This window comes from Dromaius novaehollandiae, chromosome 2 (genome assembly GCF_036370855.1).
Source record: "Dromaius novaehollandiae isolate bDroNov1 chromosome 2, bDroNov1.hap1, whole genome shotgun sequence".
Taxonomy (NCBI): Eukaryota; Metazoa; Chordata; class Aves; order Casuariiformes; family Dromaiidae; genus Dromaius; species Dromaius novaehollandiae.
This window is the reverse complement of record NC_088099.1, coordinates 19,433,473-19,448,819: the sequence shown is the minus strand read 5'-3', so window position 1 is coordinate 19,448,819 and position 15,347 is coordinate 19,433,473. Positions and strand designations below refer to the sequence as shown.

At 39.1% G+C, this 15,347-nt stretch overlaps 1 protein-coding gene across 2 annotated transcripts in view; it reads left to right on the top strand.

Moving 5' to 3' along the window:
- Window positions 1–11,024, top strand: part of GPR158 (G protein-coupled receptor 158) — a 214,474-nt gene extending 203,450 nt beyond the window's left edge. The window contains exons 9-12 of one of the 2 annotated variants that reach the window (XM_026101601.2): window positions 1,820–1,925; window positions 4,185–4,331; window positions 5,115–5,937; window positions 6,064–11,024. In XM_026101601.2, coding sequence (XP_025957386.1) covers window positions 1,820–1,925; window positions 4,185–4,331; window positions 5,115–5,937; window positions 6,064–6,569 — 1,582 coding nt within the window. In that variant the 3' untranslated portion in view covers window positions 6,570–11,024. Of the gene's footprint in view, window positions 1–1,819; window positions 1,926–4,184; window positions 4,332–5,114 lie in introns of both variants that reach the window. The other variant, XM_026101600.2, reaches the window with a different exon arrangement.
- The last annotated feature ends 4,323 nt before the right edge of the window (window positions 11,025–15,347 follow it).

Sequence of the window (15,347 nt, the reverse complement as noted above, 5' to 3'; positions counted from 1 at the left end):
CTCCAGCAGATCAGGACTGAAGGTCACTAGTGGAGCATACACCCCTCTGTGGGTTCACAAGCACACCACCTTCACAGATCCTTCAGATACCAACATGGGCCTTAAGTCCATCTAACATCCCTCCTCAGACCCTGGGCCCCTTATCAGTCACAGGCTCTGACCTCGGGTCTTTCCACATGTGGGTCCCTCCGACTTACTGGCTAGACCAGCCTGAAGTTCACTGACAAAATATACACACACAGAGTAGAGTGAGGTCACACAGAAATTAGGAATAAAATTTAAAGAGAAGATTGGACATTCCACAGTGATCAGGTACAGGGCTCAGTCAGTGGCAATTTGCTTACATGCCACTGGCCTCTTTTATTGCCCACTTTTTGCACTTTTCCATGCTTGTTCTCCCATCCACCTTAGCCCCACTTTTTGTCCATCCTTGTCTTCTCCTATATAATCCACCCCTAATTACTTGTTTTCCCATTGGTCTCAGTTTTGCTACATTCACACTCAAATTTGGTATTTCTGATATCATTACCTAGGTAATCATGGCTTTAAATGCTATTACTAATATGGTTACTTTGATACTGCTGACCTTCCAGGTTCTGCTCCCCAGAATGTCCCCAGTACTCCCTTCAGCTACCTGGAAAGTTTGACTGTCCTTCAAAAAACTCCCCCTTAACCACCTGTGAAATCTCACCGTTCCTCACAGCGCTGCCTGTAACTTTTGTTAGCTTCTCGATCTGTTTTTTGTTATACCCAGCATTCTCCTTTGTCATCTTTAGTAGTTTCTCATGTTTTGTTCAGTTAGCTAAGCTTCAGGCCAGGGCCTGCATACCTTAACAGAAACATCTTTTTAAGAAAGAAGAATTTATAGTATTTTGTTGTGTTCATGAAACATTATGTTTATAAGGTAATAAACAAGAAATGATGACTGTATGATTATGACATATAAGCCAATGTTTCATGTCAGACTATTTCTGTGAACAAAAGCTTTTGCAAAATGTGCATCTGTGGACTTGGATAAGTTGCAAATGTCATTTCTTTTTGAATGATTTTTTTAAACCTGTGAATTACAAGCCAGTGGTACCTCCATTCATCCATTACACTGCTTGCCATTTATATCTTTGGGAACTCACTAAAGCAGATAAGCCAAGCATGCCTCAGCTAGCTTAGCTGCAGTGCTTGTCCTACCACTCTTTCAGAAAGCTCAGCAAGGACTCGCTTCATTTAGGAGACTCAGTCACTCATTTAGTAGCATTTGCAAAGCTCTTAGGCCCTGCAGTGTTGAGATGGGAGCTCCTGCAATCAAAGCCATTTCTCTGCTCCCCACTAAAACACATTTCAGCTCAGTTCTCTCTTCAATGGCTTATCAGTCCCACTCTGTGGCTGTGATCTATAGACATCCTGCATTTATGAAATGCACTGCAAATGATCTTAGTACATGAGTGTACTTAATAACCTAAAGTCATCAGTTCAGATCTTTAATGAATGTAAACTGTCGTAACTCAGTTCAAGCCAAAGAAGCTGTGACAATTTACACCATCAAAAAATAGCTTAATAGAGTGAGAATGCTTGAATAAGCAATATCCTTTGAGGCCCTTTATTTTTATACTTTGTTTTGTTTCTTTTTTTTGTTACTTATTTTGAAACTGTGGTATATAAGTAAAGCATGTGGATGTAATTTTTAGTCTGTATCAAAGCAGTACAAAACAAAAATGGTTGCATTTGGCATTTCAATGAAAAGAATCCTAAGGAACTTTAAAAATGTTAAATGTAATGCACGGAGAAAAGGCAATGAATTGCCAACACTGAATTCTATTTTCAGATTCATACTTGCTTCAAGACTTCAGTCTGACTGGATGCTGATGCTGTTCTTTGCACACACACACTTGACTGTGACAGTCACTGTTGGGCTACTTCTGATCCCTAAGGTATTCTATTTTCATGTCTTTTTTCTCTTGCCAAGACCAAGAAAGATAAATATTATCATGCAGAAGCAATTCTTTATAAAACTAGCAAGCAACCAGTGGAAAAGGAAGATGCAAAATTTGACTATGATGCCTAAATGTATATATGTATATATATATGAGGCAGTCCAACCTTTTGTATTTTGAAGTCCAATTTTCTGTTGCTTAAAATTTCCTTAAGCTTTTATTATGCAGGTATAAATCATTCACTTCGCCTACTGTACTTAGAATGTCTTTTAAAAAATTTTAGCAAAAATGGTTGCACCACTTCTCAGAATAAAATCAGAAGGTATGTGCTTGTTTTGGCCACATCAAATTCATTCCTAGAATTACCTAATCGAGAAGTGTGAGTGCTGTAGTCTGTTGCCTTGAAGCAAGGGCTTGAAATTTGATAGATGGATTTGCTGACATCTGTCCATATCAACGGCATTTAAAAAATTTTTACTTGTATATGCTTTGTGGAGATTGGGTGGAGTTTGGAAACCAAATATGCCATATTCAGCCTGCGCAACATGTACTCTGGGCTACAGGGGCTGAATTAGACATTTTCCCTGGTTGCCGATTTCAGATATTTGGGTGGCTGTGTGGCTGCCAGCGTAATCTGAAATCAGACAAAGAATTTGAAGGAGGGCATGGGAAGACTGGCATGGACCATTAACTAAAATTGCAATGAGGAGCTCAGGCTGGCTGTGAGAGAGGAGGCTCGGATTTATCCTGGGCGATTGCTCCTGGCCGATAGCAGAGACTCCTTTGCGAGTCAGAAGTTTGGGAGGTACAGACCCAGCACTCCCAGGAGAGACCTGGCCCATGATACGGAGGCAGGCGTGGGGCCCGTGAGAAGATGAACATGTGAGGGATGAGGGAAGAGGCAGAAAGGTGGGATGCAGGGAGCAGAACAGAGCTTTGAGCTCCACAGCCTGTTTCCCATCAGGCTCAGGAAGTGAAACTAAAATATGCCAGTCTCCCTGGTGTAGGAAAACCACAGGTAGCTCCACCTGCCCCTAGTGCCAGTCCACGGGATTTGAATAGGGCTTTCTTCTTATGCAGTATCCTGGCAAAAAGAATGGTTTGATAGTGGCTTGTGAAATGACCAATTCTGTGGGTCAAAAGATCAAGAACCAAAGAGGATATTAAAGGTGAAAAGGTACCCATGAAAGAAGAAGCTATAGAGTTCCAGTTAATACAATTTTCAATTTAGTGAAGCTGCTTTTCCTGTCATTTGCCTGTGTCAAAACAGTATGCTGATAACTGTCAAATATACATACATTAAATAGTCACAAGAGGACACAATCACGCAGCCCTAACAATAAATAGCCTTGTTTTGTTTTTAATGATTTTTGGTCTTTAACAATAGTTTATTATTTTCTTTCTCATATCCATATACTTTATTACATATTGTCACAGATGTCTTTCTAGATCAGCCTAGAAAGTTTGTTAACCTTTCTGAAGCTGACTCATAACTACTGATCAACATTTCTATTTTTAGTTTATTATCTGTGTAACATGACACAGACTTTTCTTGCAGCATCCCAAAGAATTCAGGGAATCAAGAGAAAATTCATAAGGTTTAGTGCCATTTATAGATAGACATAAAATCATGAGGCCAGATGACTATGTGCACAATGATAACTAGGAATCAGTTAATGAATATGAATAAAAAAATAGCTGATGCAGCCTCTGTGCAACTTTTGATATAAGCATTTGCTAAAACTTAGAAGAGAGGGATTAATTTGTCTCCTTTCTAATTTATCTCCTTTTGATTTTTTGCCATCTCATCTCTTCATTGTTTTGGGTCAGAATCTAAAATGAAAGAGTTGCTTTCTGCAAGATTATTCAACTGTATGAAATATAAAATAAAGTCTTATGGTTTTAGCAGCCTAATTGGAAATACAGGCTGAATGCCTATTCCCATATATTTTTAATACCAGTTTAGTTTAAATGCAATTTAAAGAGGTTCAAGTAAGCATCAAATTAAGTACAAGCAATTTTTCTAATGCAAATGTCTAAACCTTTTCAAGTTAAGCCCTTGTTAATAAGAGTTCCCTCTGTACAATACTAATATTCTGTAGGACACTACTTATGCCAATGATGCCTGTAACTAGCATTTTGAGTTAACACAAGTCACATGAAATCCATAGAAAGATCATTGTCTCTCTAAAACTGTTGATGTAAACTTTTACAGTTCAATGATGGCAACATCTTTTTATGAATACTTATTTGCAGTTTTCACATTCAAGCAATAACCCAAGAGATGATATAGCTACAGAAGCATATGAAGATGAGCTTGACATGGGTCGATCTGGTTCCTATCTGAACAGCAGTATCAATTCAGCATGGAGTGAACATAGTTTGGATCCTGAAGACATTCGGGTATATATAACTTTTAAATATCATTTATTTTCAAGAACATACACTTTTTCCTAACAATTAACTCTGAATCACATTGATTTGACTTTTTTGCAGATACCAGATAAAACAGTCCAGCTTAGGTCTTGTAATGATTGTGGTATCAGGTCCTTTAACATTTTTTTAAAAAAATATACTAGTGTGAAGAGAATCCACATTACTATTTAGAGAAAAAGTCATACTGGAGGCTGAAGGGGAGGAAGCTACAGCAAGAGCTATTTATCAGTTTACATAGGTTCTTTGAATTAGATTGGAGCACAGAGTTTGTGTGTCAGTGTGATTAGTCATTTGTCATCACTATATAACATACAATTTTATCAAACATAATAAACAGAAAAGAAAAACCTTCATTCCTATGCTACATGATAAAAGGGCACTTCTGTCTGGAGCTTGTCTGACTTATTATGTTTCCAGAATAAAGCATAGCTGTAGAGTTCAGTAGGCAAACACGCAGCACAGTATTGCAATGAAATCTGAAACATGCAGTGTAAATGTGTATTAATTGCCTTTGCATGCTGTATGCTATGCAGCCATGCAGGGCAACTATTTTGTGCAATGATTTTAGGGTTGAATTTATTTTTAAACTGGAAAAAATGGGATCCAAGTTCATGGGGAAATAGCATTAGAAAAGACAGTGAATGAAGTTTAATACTGTTTTTAGTCTAATAGGTAATGCACTCGTTGGAATGCTAGTTTGACTGGATTCACTCTGTACATACTAGTTTTGCCATTCACTTTGCTTTGCAGGATGAGTTGAAGAAACTATATGCCCAGCTTGAAATCTATAAGAGGAAAAAGATGATTGCTAATAATCCACATCTCCAGAAAAAAAGGTGCTCTAAGAAGGGCTTGGGGAGGTCAATAATGAGACGTATTACAGAAATCCCTGAGACAGTCACAAGGCAGTGCTCCAGGGATGAGAAGGACCTGGTGGAGCACAGTGCTGTAAAGAACACTGCTGCACTGAGGAAAAACCCACAGGATTCCACAAGTTATGTAAAACCAAAAGAAGAGACTTTGAAAAATAGAGTATTTTCATTAAAAAAGTCCCACAGCACTTATGATCATGTTAGGGATCAAACAGGAGAACCTAATAGCTTAACTAGAGAAAGCGTGGAAGTTATAACTACTGAGAATTCACTTCTGGATTCCTTGACTGAGAACAAATTAACCAAAAAAGCTACTGAAAAAGTTGAAGCTGTGTCCACTGAATCAGTCCCTTTGGTGTGCAAATCAGTAAGTGCACATAACTTAAGTGCAGATAAGAAGCCGCTACATCCAAGAACATCTGTGTTACAAAAATCCCTCAGTGTTATTGCTAGTGCCAAGGAAAAGACTCTAGGACTAACAGGTAAAACACAAAGTCTCGAAGAAAGCACTAAATCTCATAAATCTCAACAAAAGAGTAAGGAGACCAGCAAAAAACACTCAGTCTCTGATAAAGGGGACCATAAGGATTCTTACTGGAAGAACTCTACCCACTCTGAGGAGACGAAGAAAACCCATAAATCTGGAATTATGAAACAACAAAGGGTTAGTCAAACATCTGCAAATCCTGACACAGGCCCAGGTAAGTCTCTGCACAAGGACAATTTTGACATTGGAGAAGTTTGTCCTTGGGAAATATATGACCAAACTCCTGGTCCTGTGCCTTCTGACTCTAAAGTTCAAAAACATGTGTCTATTGCTTCCTCAGAACCAGAGAAAAATCACCCTTCCCAGCCAAAGGGGAAATGTCATCATAAGCCGAAGACAGCTGAGGGGTATCAACAATCAAATCAAAAGAGCTCAGAAAAGTTGGAGACGACCAGCTGGGAGACACAAGAGCAGCAGGCTTTTGAAAATGAGAAAAAACAGTTGAATTCCAAGTCTCAGGTCACCCCTGGGTTGAAATGTGAGAATGTTAATAGATATGCACCCACTCTTTGTGCTGGGGAGTATGAGGAACTACCCCAGAAAACAACAGAAAAGGAAAACCTCAATAAATTGGCAGAACAGAAAAGAAATATCTTGTCTGAGGGAAATGTGATTTCGTCTGACTCCCATAAGCCAAGGAGTTACTTACAGCAACCTTTAGCATCTCGAGCTGAAGTCTGCCCTTGGGAGTATGATACACCAGATTTACCAAATGCAGAAAGAAGTGTAGCTTTATCAAACATCTCTACTATAAGTGCAAATAAAACAGCAACACCTCGAAAATAAGAGGTTTTGGACTGAGGAGAGTAGCACCATTGAGAAGAAAGACAACAGGAAAGACAGAGGGGACTTAGGCCAGAAGGATCTGAAAATTCCTAAGGAGCATCACTTAAATCAAGAGAATCAGCACAACACATAAGTAGGAAACAAGCAAAGTAAATTATTATCGTTCTTCTTGTTTATTTGTTGAGTGCCAACAGTGTGATTTGCAGTGTCCAGAATGTGGTCCCTGCTGCAAGTTTACTGTGTCAATGAAAGAAACCTGCCTTGGTGAAGTCACTTCTCTTTTAAAAGAAAAAAAAATGATGATAATGAGTGTACACCATAGATCTTAACAGAATTATTTCTGAATGCCCACAACTGGCTTTAACTTGCCCTTGGGACTTTAAAGATCCAACAGAAGTAGGGCACAGAAAATGTCCTGATGGCAAAATGGGGTATCAATGAGCAGCTTATTATAATGACGACTTTTCACTTTGCATATTTAATCTTGATAGCACTGCTAACTCAATGCATCCCAAAAATACATTTTATATAATGATTGCTCTCATTTTCTTATTAATGTATGTTTAAGTACATTGTTGTGTCTCATATTAAAGCATTCCAGATTGTATAATTTTTGCAAATAACTTTGATATTATGTGACACAACAACACATTTATGCAATCTGCAGATACTTTCTTCTTATTGCAACTTAAAATACCTATTATAGACTTTTTGTTTATATATAGAATTACAGTAATCTTTCATTGGCTATGGAAGCCGTAACTTGTATGGGGAAATTCCTTTGGGCTTTGAGAGATTTTTTTTTTTCCTTTCCTGTGATTTATATAGTGATTTTTTTGTTCTATTCTCTGTTATTTAAATTTATAGTTTGATACTGTATTATTCAGGGGTTTTATACAAGGTGAGTTGCTTGTTATGCACTTCCCTGTTAATCCTCATAGACTTTGTTAATAGCAGAAATCAAGTCGTCTTAGCTGCATATTCTGGTAAGTCTTAGGACAACTTATCTGTTGTTTGTTAAAAATTGGAAAATATCATCTAACAAACTGGAATTCCTCTTTAATGATGGTGATCTTGTTCAGTATTTCATACTGAGCATATCCTACTAAATGAACCAAGCAAGAATGACAATAAATATACCATAAAATTATGACCTGTTTTACTGAAAATATACAGCTCTGGGAAATACATTAGCTAGCTCATTTAACACAACATTTAACATTTATCCCTATTGGCAATCCTCCAAAAATTGGCCTTTGGACATCCACAAGTGAGGAGAGAAATCCAAAACATTACTTTTCCCCCATATATGCAATTATAAGAGACAGGTGAGAATAGAAATGATGGCATCTCTCTCCCACTCTCCAAAATGCTTTGATTTGTTTTTATGTATACATGCATTTACAGTAAAAGAGAATATTTTATACAGTGCTAGTTTTCAGTAATAGCTACAGTCCTCATCCTGCATATGAGCTTAATTCATAGATGGCCCATTCACATCTATGAGCCTTAGTGCGTAAACAGTCGTGGTAGGATCAAGGTCTAAGAGGTTGGAGAACCTGTGGAGGTTCTGCAGAGCAACACTAATAATAAAAAGCTAGGTACCACCCTCATCCATCTAAATTTAATTCCAGTAAAGTGCTATTTACTAGAACTGTTTGTATATACAGTACCCCAAAATAAAGACAGTCCCAGTCCTAAAGAACTTGTGCAATTTGAGAGAAGCGATGGGATTCAGTGGAAGAACAGGAAATGAGGATGATTGAATAGGATGTGTTGTTTAACATATATATATATAATATATATATATAAAATAGATATTTATATATGTTTAATATATATATAACATGTCATATCTAATACACACATGCACATACACGTCTGTAGTATAAACTGATTTTTGTGGCATCATAGAAAAGGTGGCTTAAGATAAAATGCAATGAACAGAGGGACTTGGACAAGCTGGGCATGAGGAGGATGTCTCGTGTCCTTTAAAAAGGACTGGAGAGTATGAGCACGTCTACCCTGACAGATCAAGACAGATCTGATCTTCCTACTGCCTCTGCTAAGCCCAAACCTGGAACAGGCAAACACCTGAGCCAGCTGGAGACAAGACAGCTCAGATAACAGCATTGGCTGAACATGTTAGCCTTGCTCATAAACTCTCCTAAGAGTCTGAGCTCATTAGCTGCCAGTTAAAGTGGTTGGACCGCCCCAAACCAAGCTGGTAAGTCTGGGTGGTGCTGCGTTGCACCACAGAGACTTGCTGCCTTGGGTCTTTGCTATCCTGGACTCGTCTAACTCTCCCACTACTCTTTCGTAGGGTGTCCTGTTGGCCTAAGAGATCTGTCTTTGCTTTCCGCACAAATCTGATACTGGGTGCTTTGGAGATCTGCGCACCCACTTTGCACACACAGTACCAGTGGCATCCCAAATACGGCCTAAACCCAGTTCTGTGCGTGCTGTGGAAAAGAGACAAGGTTGGAGTGAGTGTGCCCAGATTCTCCCTTCCCAATCTCAAACACTTATGGAATTGGCAAGTATTTTTCTGTCAACTTCAGCAGGATTTGATCAGGTCTTCAGAGAGGAGGTAACCCTAAATTTCCCTGCATGGGATGAGTCTGTCCTGGGAAGACAGCATTTCAGGAGTCCCGCGGGAGCGCACTGAACCCTCTCCAGAGTGGTGCACAACCTTAAACCTGCTAAGCGGGGTGACCACTTTGTGCCTCTGCTACTCTGGAAAAGCAACAGTGCCCGAGGGGACTCTGCAGCTCCAACAGGTGGGCACTGGTGTGACCGGGGACACCTTACAGCAGGTTGTCCCTGCTCACACCCAGTTGTCAGCGCTTTGTCAGAGCCAGGTGCTGATGTTAGAAAAAGGCATCTACAGGGGAATTGTGAAAGGGAATATTTTGTACATACTCACTGCCCTTCGGATACATGTTCACGAGGACCAGGTCCCAGGTCCCTCCACCCTCACCCATCCTGCCCTCCCTTTTAGCCCTTGGAGCTGAGCGAGGACTTGCTGTCTCTGCATTGTGGCAGCCATGGATGAGTGTCACATGTGCCAAGGGCAGGGGGACCATATCAGCAAACCACCCAGGCAGCACCACTGTCCCCCGCACTGCTGGCAGGATCAAGCCCTTTATGCATGACTATCTGAGCCACCACTGACCCATCTGCAATTCCTCTCTGGTTTTGTTTTTCTTTCTTCTTCCTTTCTTCCTCTTTCTTTCTCTTTCTTTCTTTTTCTTCCTTTCTTTCTTTTTTTCTTTCCTTTTCTTCTTTACTTCCTTTCTTTCTCTCTTTCTCACTTTCTCGCTTCATGGCTTTCTTGCTTTCTCTCTTGCTCGCTTTCTCTCTTTCTTTCTTTCTCTCTTTCTTTTCTTTCTCTTCATTAGACACACAGAAACAAAAGTCTATTCCTAAACTGGTATAAATCAGCCCAGCTGCACTGCAAGCAAAAGAATGATTTACCAGGCAGGGCACTGGCTGCTATATTCTTGTTTGTTTTTGTTTTCTTTCATCCTGACCCTTTCCCCTCACTTCTTAAAAAAATGTCTTTTATGGTTCTTTAGGCTTGTCTTAGTCAAGTATCCTAAGACTGATACAATTGGAGACCTTTCTTTTAGAAAGCAATGAGGCTTTCCCTAGTTTATTTAGCAACTGGTATGTGGGCTACAGATATAATTGGTACTTTAGATTATTTGCACTTAAGAAAATGAGGGGCCAAACTTCACTCAACTATTATATTTCACTATGATGCTGCTAGAAACATTGCTTAATGAAGACATACTAAGTTAGACATAAATGATGTTCTGTGTTTCATAGATTTTTCTCCACCAGCATATATTGGCTAGATTGCTTAGTTGTCTTTTTCTGGAGTTTCATTGTCATTATTCAGCCAAGAGAAGTGCAACTCTAGAATTAAGATGTTTTCTAGCAGATCTGTTAAGAGAAAAGATAATAAATACTAAGGTCACAAACATTTGCTAGGTTGTCCTTTTAAATGCATGTGCAAGCTGCATTTTTTCTTTATTTCTATGCCATGGTTTATAAATAATTAGATTTATACCAATCTCATTAGACTTGTATAATTTATGCAAGATTATGCGCTTTAAAATATAAATTAATACACACCTATCGTCAGCTTTGGTGGCATCATAGACCTGAAACTGGACAATACTTTTATATTTGCTCTCCTTAGGCTTTTGCATGCATATGACAACAGGCAGGCCTGAGAAAACACTGCCTTTTGACTTTGAACATTTTAGCTACTCCAAGTTGTAGAGTATATAAAGCTGTAAGTCTCTTCACTTTATAATGTGGTTCTTATAACAATGTTATCTGGCAACCTACAGCATCCACCATGAAATACTTGATAGATTTATGTTGTAATGTGTTGCAGCATGTAAATAATGTAACTTCTCTGCAATAAAGCACATTTATATGAAAGCTGTCTATGACCTTTTGTGTTGTAATCTTCTGAAGTCATTACTGATTCAAACTAAGCAGATTTCACATTAAACTTACAAAATAACTAAAAATGAATTTTCCAGCATATGTGATTTAATCATGTCATTACCATTTTTGCCATTTTCCTCACATTTTCTTGCCACAACCTTTAGACTAGCTGTGGTATGGTGTTCAAGATTTCAGGTTAAAGAAGTGAAGACCAGTGCATGACGAACAGCTCTCTCCTCTCAGTGGCTGTAATTTTTAGACCAACCCTAGGTCCACGCTATGTTCTCTCTGAATTTAATGGCAAATAGAACATTAGAAAACATTAGGAAAGAAAGAGGGCATTTTACTGTGTCATGGTAAAAGCCTGTAGTTCACCTGTATGATACTTGTGCATGTCAAATATATATACAACAGAACTAGAAAATGCACAAAGAAGAGTAACAAAGATGATCAGAGAGAGAGAATGGATGTTGTATGAGGAGTGACTGACTAAAAATCATTTAGCTTGGAAGAGAGACGATTGAGGGTAGGGGGAGACCTGTATAAACTTATGAATGGTGTGAAGGTGATTAGGAAATTATTTGCTGTTTTTCATTAGAGGGGGAATTACAGAAGACCCAGGGAAGTCATCAGGCAGCAGTTTAAAATAAATGAAGTTTTCTTTTGCATATAGCATAATTAAATTGTGAAGCTCATTCTCACAGATTGCGGTGGAAATCATGAGTTCAAAAAGCACTAGACAAGTCATGGAAGAGAAGTCCATCAAGTTCCATGAAAATGGTGGATACAAACCTACCGAATTCCTGATCTGCAGAATGCTGAACAGTGGGAGAATTGTCTTTGCAAAAATCACCCTGTTTTCGTTCCATTAGCATTCACTACCGGATATGGTGCTAGAGGAACATTTCATCCAGTCCAGCACAACCTTTGTGTGTTCTTATGTCTGCATAAATACAGCCAGTTAGGCTTAATTAGTTTATTTTCTGTTGTCATTCCTTTTTTTTTAATGCCCCATTATTCATGTAAGAGCTCTGGTAATTTCTTTCACAGGCTTATTTATATTCACTCGTAATGAATGCATTGCAACTCAGTGCTTCCTGAGTTTAAACACTGCCGTTTGCTTAACCATTCTGAGTCATGATATCCAGGAGTGACAGGAACATGATGTGGAGAGAAGAGGGAAGGGAATTACTTAACATTCAGTAAATAAACTTTGTACAACTTCTTTACAAGCAAGAATGCCAGCTGTGAGAAAAACAGGACCTGCGCCATTTATACCCAACCACTTCATGGGGCCCACCTCACATCTAAGGCAGCTTGGCTTTCTCAGACTCAGGGTGTCATAACCAATAGTGGCCTTTTGAAGTCAGCTTCTGACATTTTCACAGCTTTTAAGTAGTAAGAGGATGACTTGTAAGGGGATGACTTCCAAGGTTTATTGCTTTGGAATTCTGAGGAAAGGGGCTAGTGACTGGTCCTAAGACCGGTGTAAAGAATTTACACATGTGCACGCGCGCGCGCACACACACACACACACACACACACGCGCACACACACACACACACACACACACACACACACACACACAGAGTATACTTAGGAACACTTAACATAAAAGTCAAGGTCCTTGCAGGTACTGTAGCAGAAATTTGATGAAATGTGTCATCCATAGCTATATTTTCTATGACCCTCTTGCTTCTCCTTTGGGATCCTTTTATGAAATAAATAGCCTCTGGGAGGAAACTGGCTGGAGCCTTTGTCCAGCGGGGAGAGGCTGGGGAATGGGACTTGTTCAGCCTGGAGAGGAGATGGTTTTGGAGGGACCCGACAGCAGCACCCCAGCACCTAAAGGGACGCCATCAAGAAGACAGAGCCAGGCCCTTTGCAGTGGTGCATGGTGAGAGGAAGAGAAAGAGCGGGAATAAACTCAAACAGGAGACACTCAGATTGAGTATAAGACAACTTTTTCACCATGAGGACATGACTGTCAGTGGACATGTCAGGACATGACATGTCGGGACATGACATGAGCAGCGGTACAGGTTTCCCTGGGAGATTGTGTAGTCTCCGTCGTTGGAGGTTTTCAAGACCCGACCAGATAAAGCCCTGACCAACCTGGTCTGACCTCATAGCTGACCCTGCTTTGAGGTCCTGGGGTCCCTTCTAGCATGAATTATCCTACGATCCTATGAACAGAGTGTTCACTACTAGCACATATGCTGCTCATCATCCTTTGGAAAGCATGCAGAAAGATACCCCAGGCAGCTTTGACTCCTGCCTAGGAATATAGGGCATGTGGTCAGTTATACAAACACCAAACTGTGGACAATCCCTCTCAACAGACTCCAGCTGTTGTAATAGAAAGGCATTTTGCTTCTCTTCTGATCCCCACAGCAGAAAGTGGTCACAATGACAATGTGAAGAAAGAAATTATTCTTTTTAGAACTGGTTGGAGAGAACAATTTTAGTTATGTATGCTAAGGGAGTGTTTTAACTGGTGTATAGTTGAAAGAATGTCTTTCACAAAAAGCAGGATAATTTTTTTATAACAGTTGTGGGGTATTTTTAATCAGCACTGGATTCTGGAGGAACTATTAAAGAAATTTTAAATTTTGGGGGTTTTTTTTACAAAATGACATTTATTTCAAAATGACAAATGATTTGCTTCAGCATTACAGTGCCACATACCTTCCTGAAATGAAGTTATTTCAAGCTGAACACTTTTTTTTTCCCCTAATAAAATAGTATTTCTGACACGTTGGAGCTAACTTTTTTAAATTCTGAAGGAGCTGATTTCATCAGCTCAGAAATTAGCTTCAGCAGTGCTAGAAATGTAATACAATGCTGTGAAATAATTGATTCTTTAATTTGGTTTGTCAGGCCTTCATCATGTTGCAATGTTCAGCCTTCTGGTTCTTTAAAAATTGTAAAACTGAACATTATCTCTTCATTTATTTAGTTGATTTTTATTTGTTCTTGTTGTTTATTTAGGAGTTAGCTTTTTTAATCACTGAAAATGTGCAAACATATCACACACTGACCATTTTGCCATCAGATTACTGGATTTTAGACTCCTGGATAAGACTTGGGTCTAATTTTTCATTGTATTCAAAGTATGTAAAAATAGTACATTGTACCAAATATAGCCCCATATATTCCTGAAATGTGCATTTATAATCTATATGTGATACAGATATATATATATATATCACATATACATGTATACAAACATGAATATATACAAGATTCATTTAAATACTTATAACTGCTATAACAGGGAAACTGTTTTGAACAAGACACAGGACCACACATAACTATATCTAGAATTAATGTATTTAAGACTACCAGGAACCAGTTATTAGTGCAAAACAAGAGATAACGTTTCACAGCATAGACACCTTTCCACCAGGTAGTCTCCCTACCTCTAGGACAGAGAGACCACAAACTCATTTCAACTAGGCCACCGAACAAGTTGGCCTGTGTTAAGCCAGGACCTGATTCCACTCCTATCAGGGAAACAGAAACATGCTGTCAGCAATCCCATTGATACAAAACTCTTAAGGAAAAACAAAAAAACCCACTCATCATCTAAAGAGTTGCCACTGTTTTCCAGCTGGTGGCCCCATCAGGTGCTGAATGCTCTTTGCCAACCTGCAGGTAGTGTAAAAGAGTTGGCTCTTTCTCTCCTGTACTTATACTCGGCTTTGCTTTCTTTTCAGCTAGGGCCTGGAAGCATTGTACAGCAAACTAAAGCTCTTTTCGGACTTTTCCAATGGCTGTTGAGCTCCCTGTGATCCCCTGGAGTTACTTTCCTAAGCTCAAGCATGGGACAGATGGCAGCCCTGTTGTGCTAACAACCTTCTCCAAAGATTGCACTTCATTTTTAAATCACTTACTACCATAATACAGCCATCTTAGTAAAATACCTCTGCTACACACAATCCAGAGATTAAAAAAGCCACATCCATTCAATTTTCTGCTGCCAGTTAAACTGCCAGTTAAAATATTTGCCAAATCATTTAGGAGCAGAGTTTTTTCTATAGGTACTGGTCTGGCTCCCAGGCTCCCCATGCCTTAATTTCCCATCGTGAGTGTGGAGATAAGATGACTACTTCCTAAAGATGTTAGGAAGAGGGATGCCTTCTTTACTGTGGCAGTACTATGGCAGTAAACAGGCACGATGCTGCTCATCGCCTTTTATACTACAGTGGATTTATAATAACTAATGGGCATCAATAAAATGTGTATTGATTCACAAAGGATTACTGAGTAGGTGATTATCAACTTGTGAGTTAGGGCCACTTCGCTAGTGTA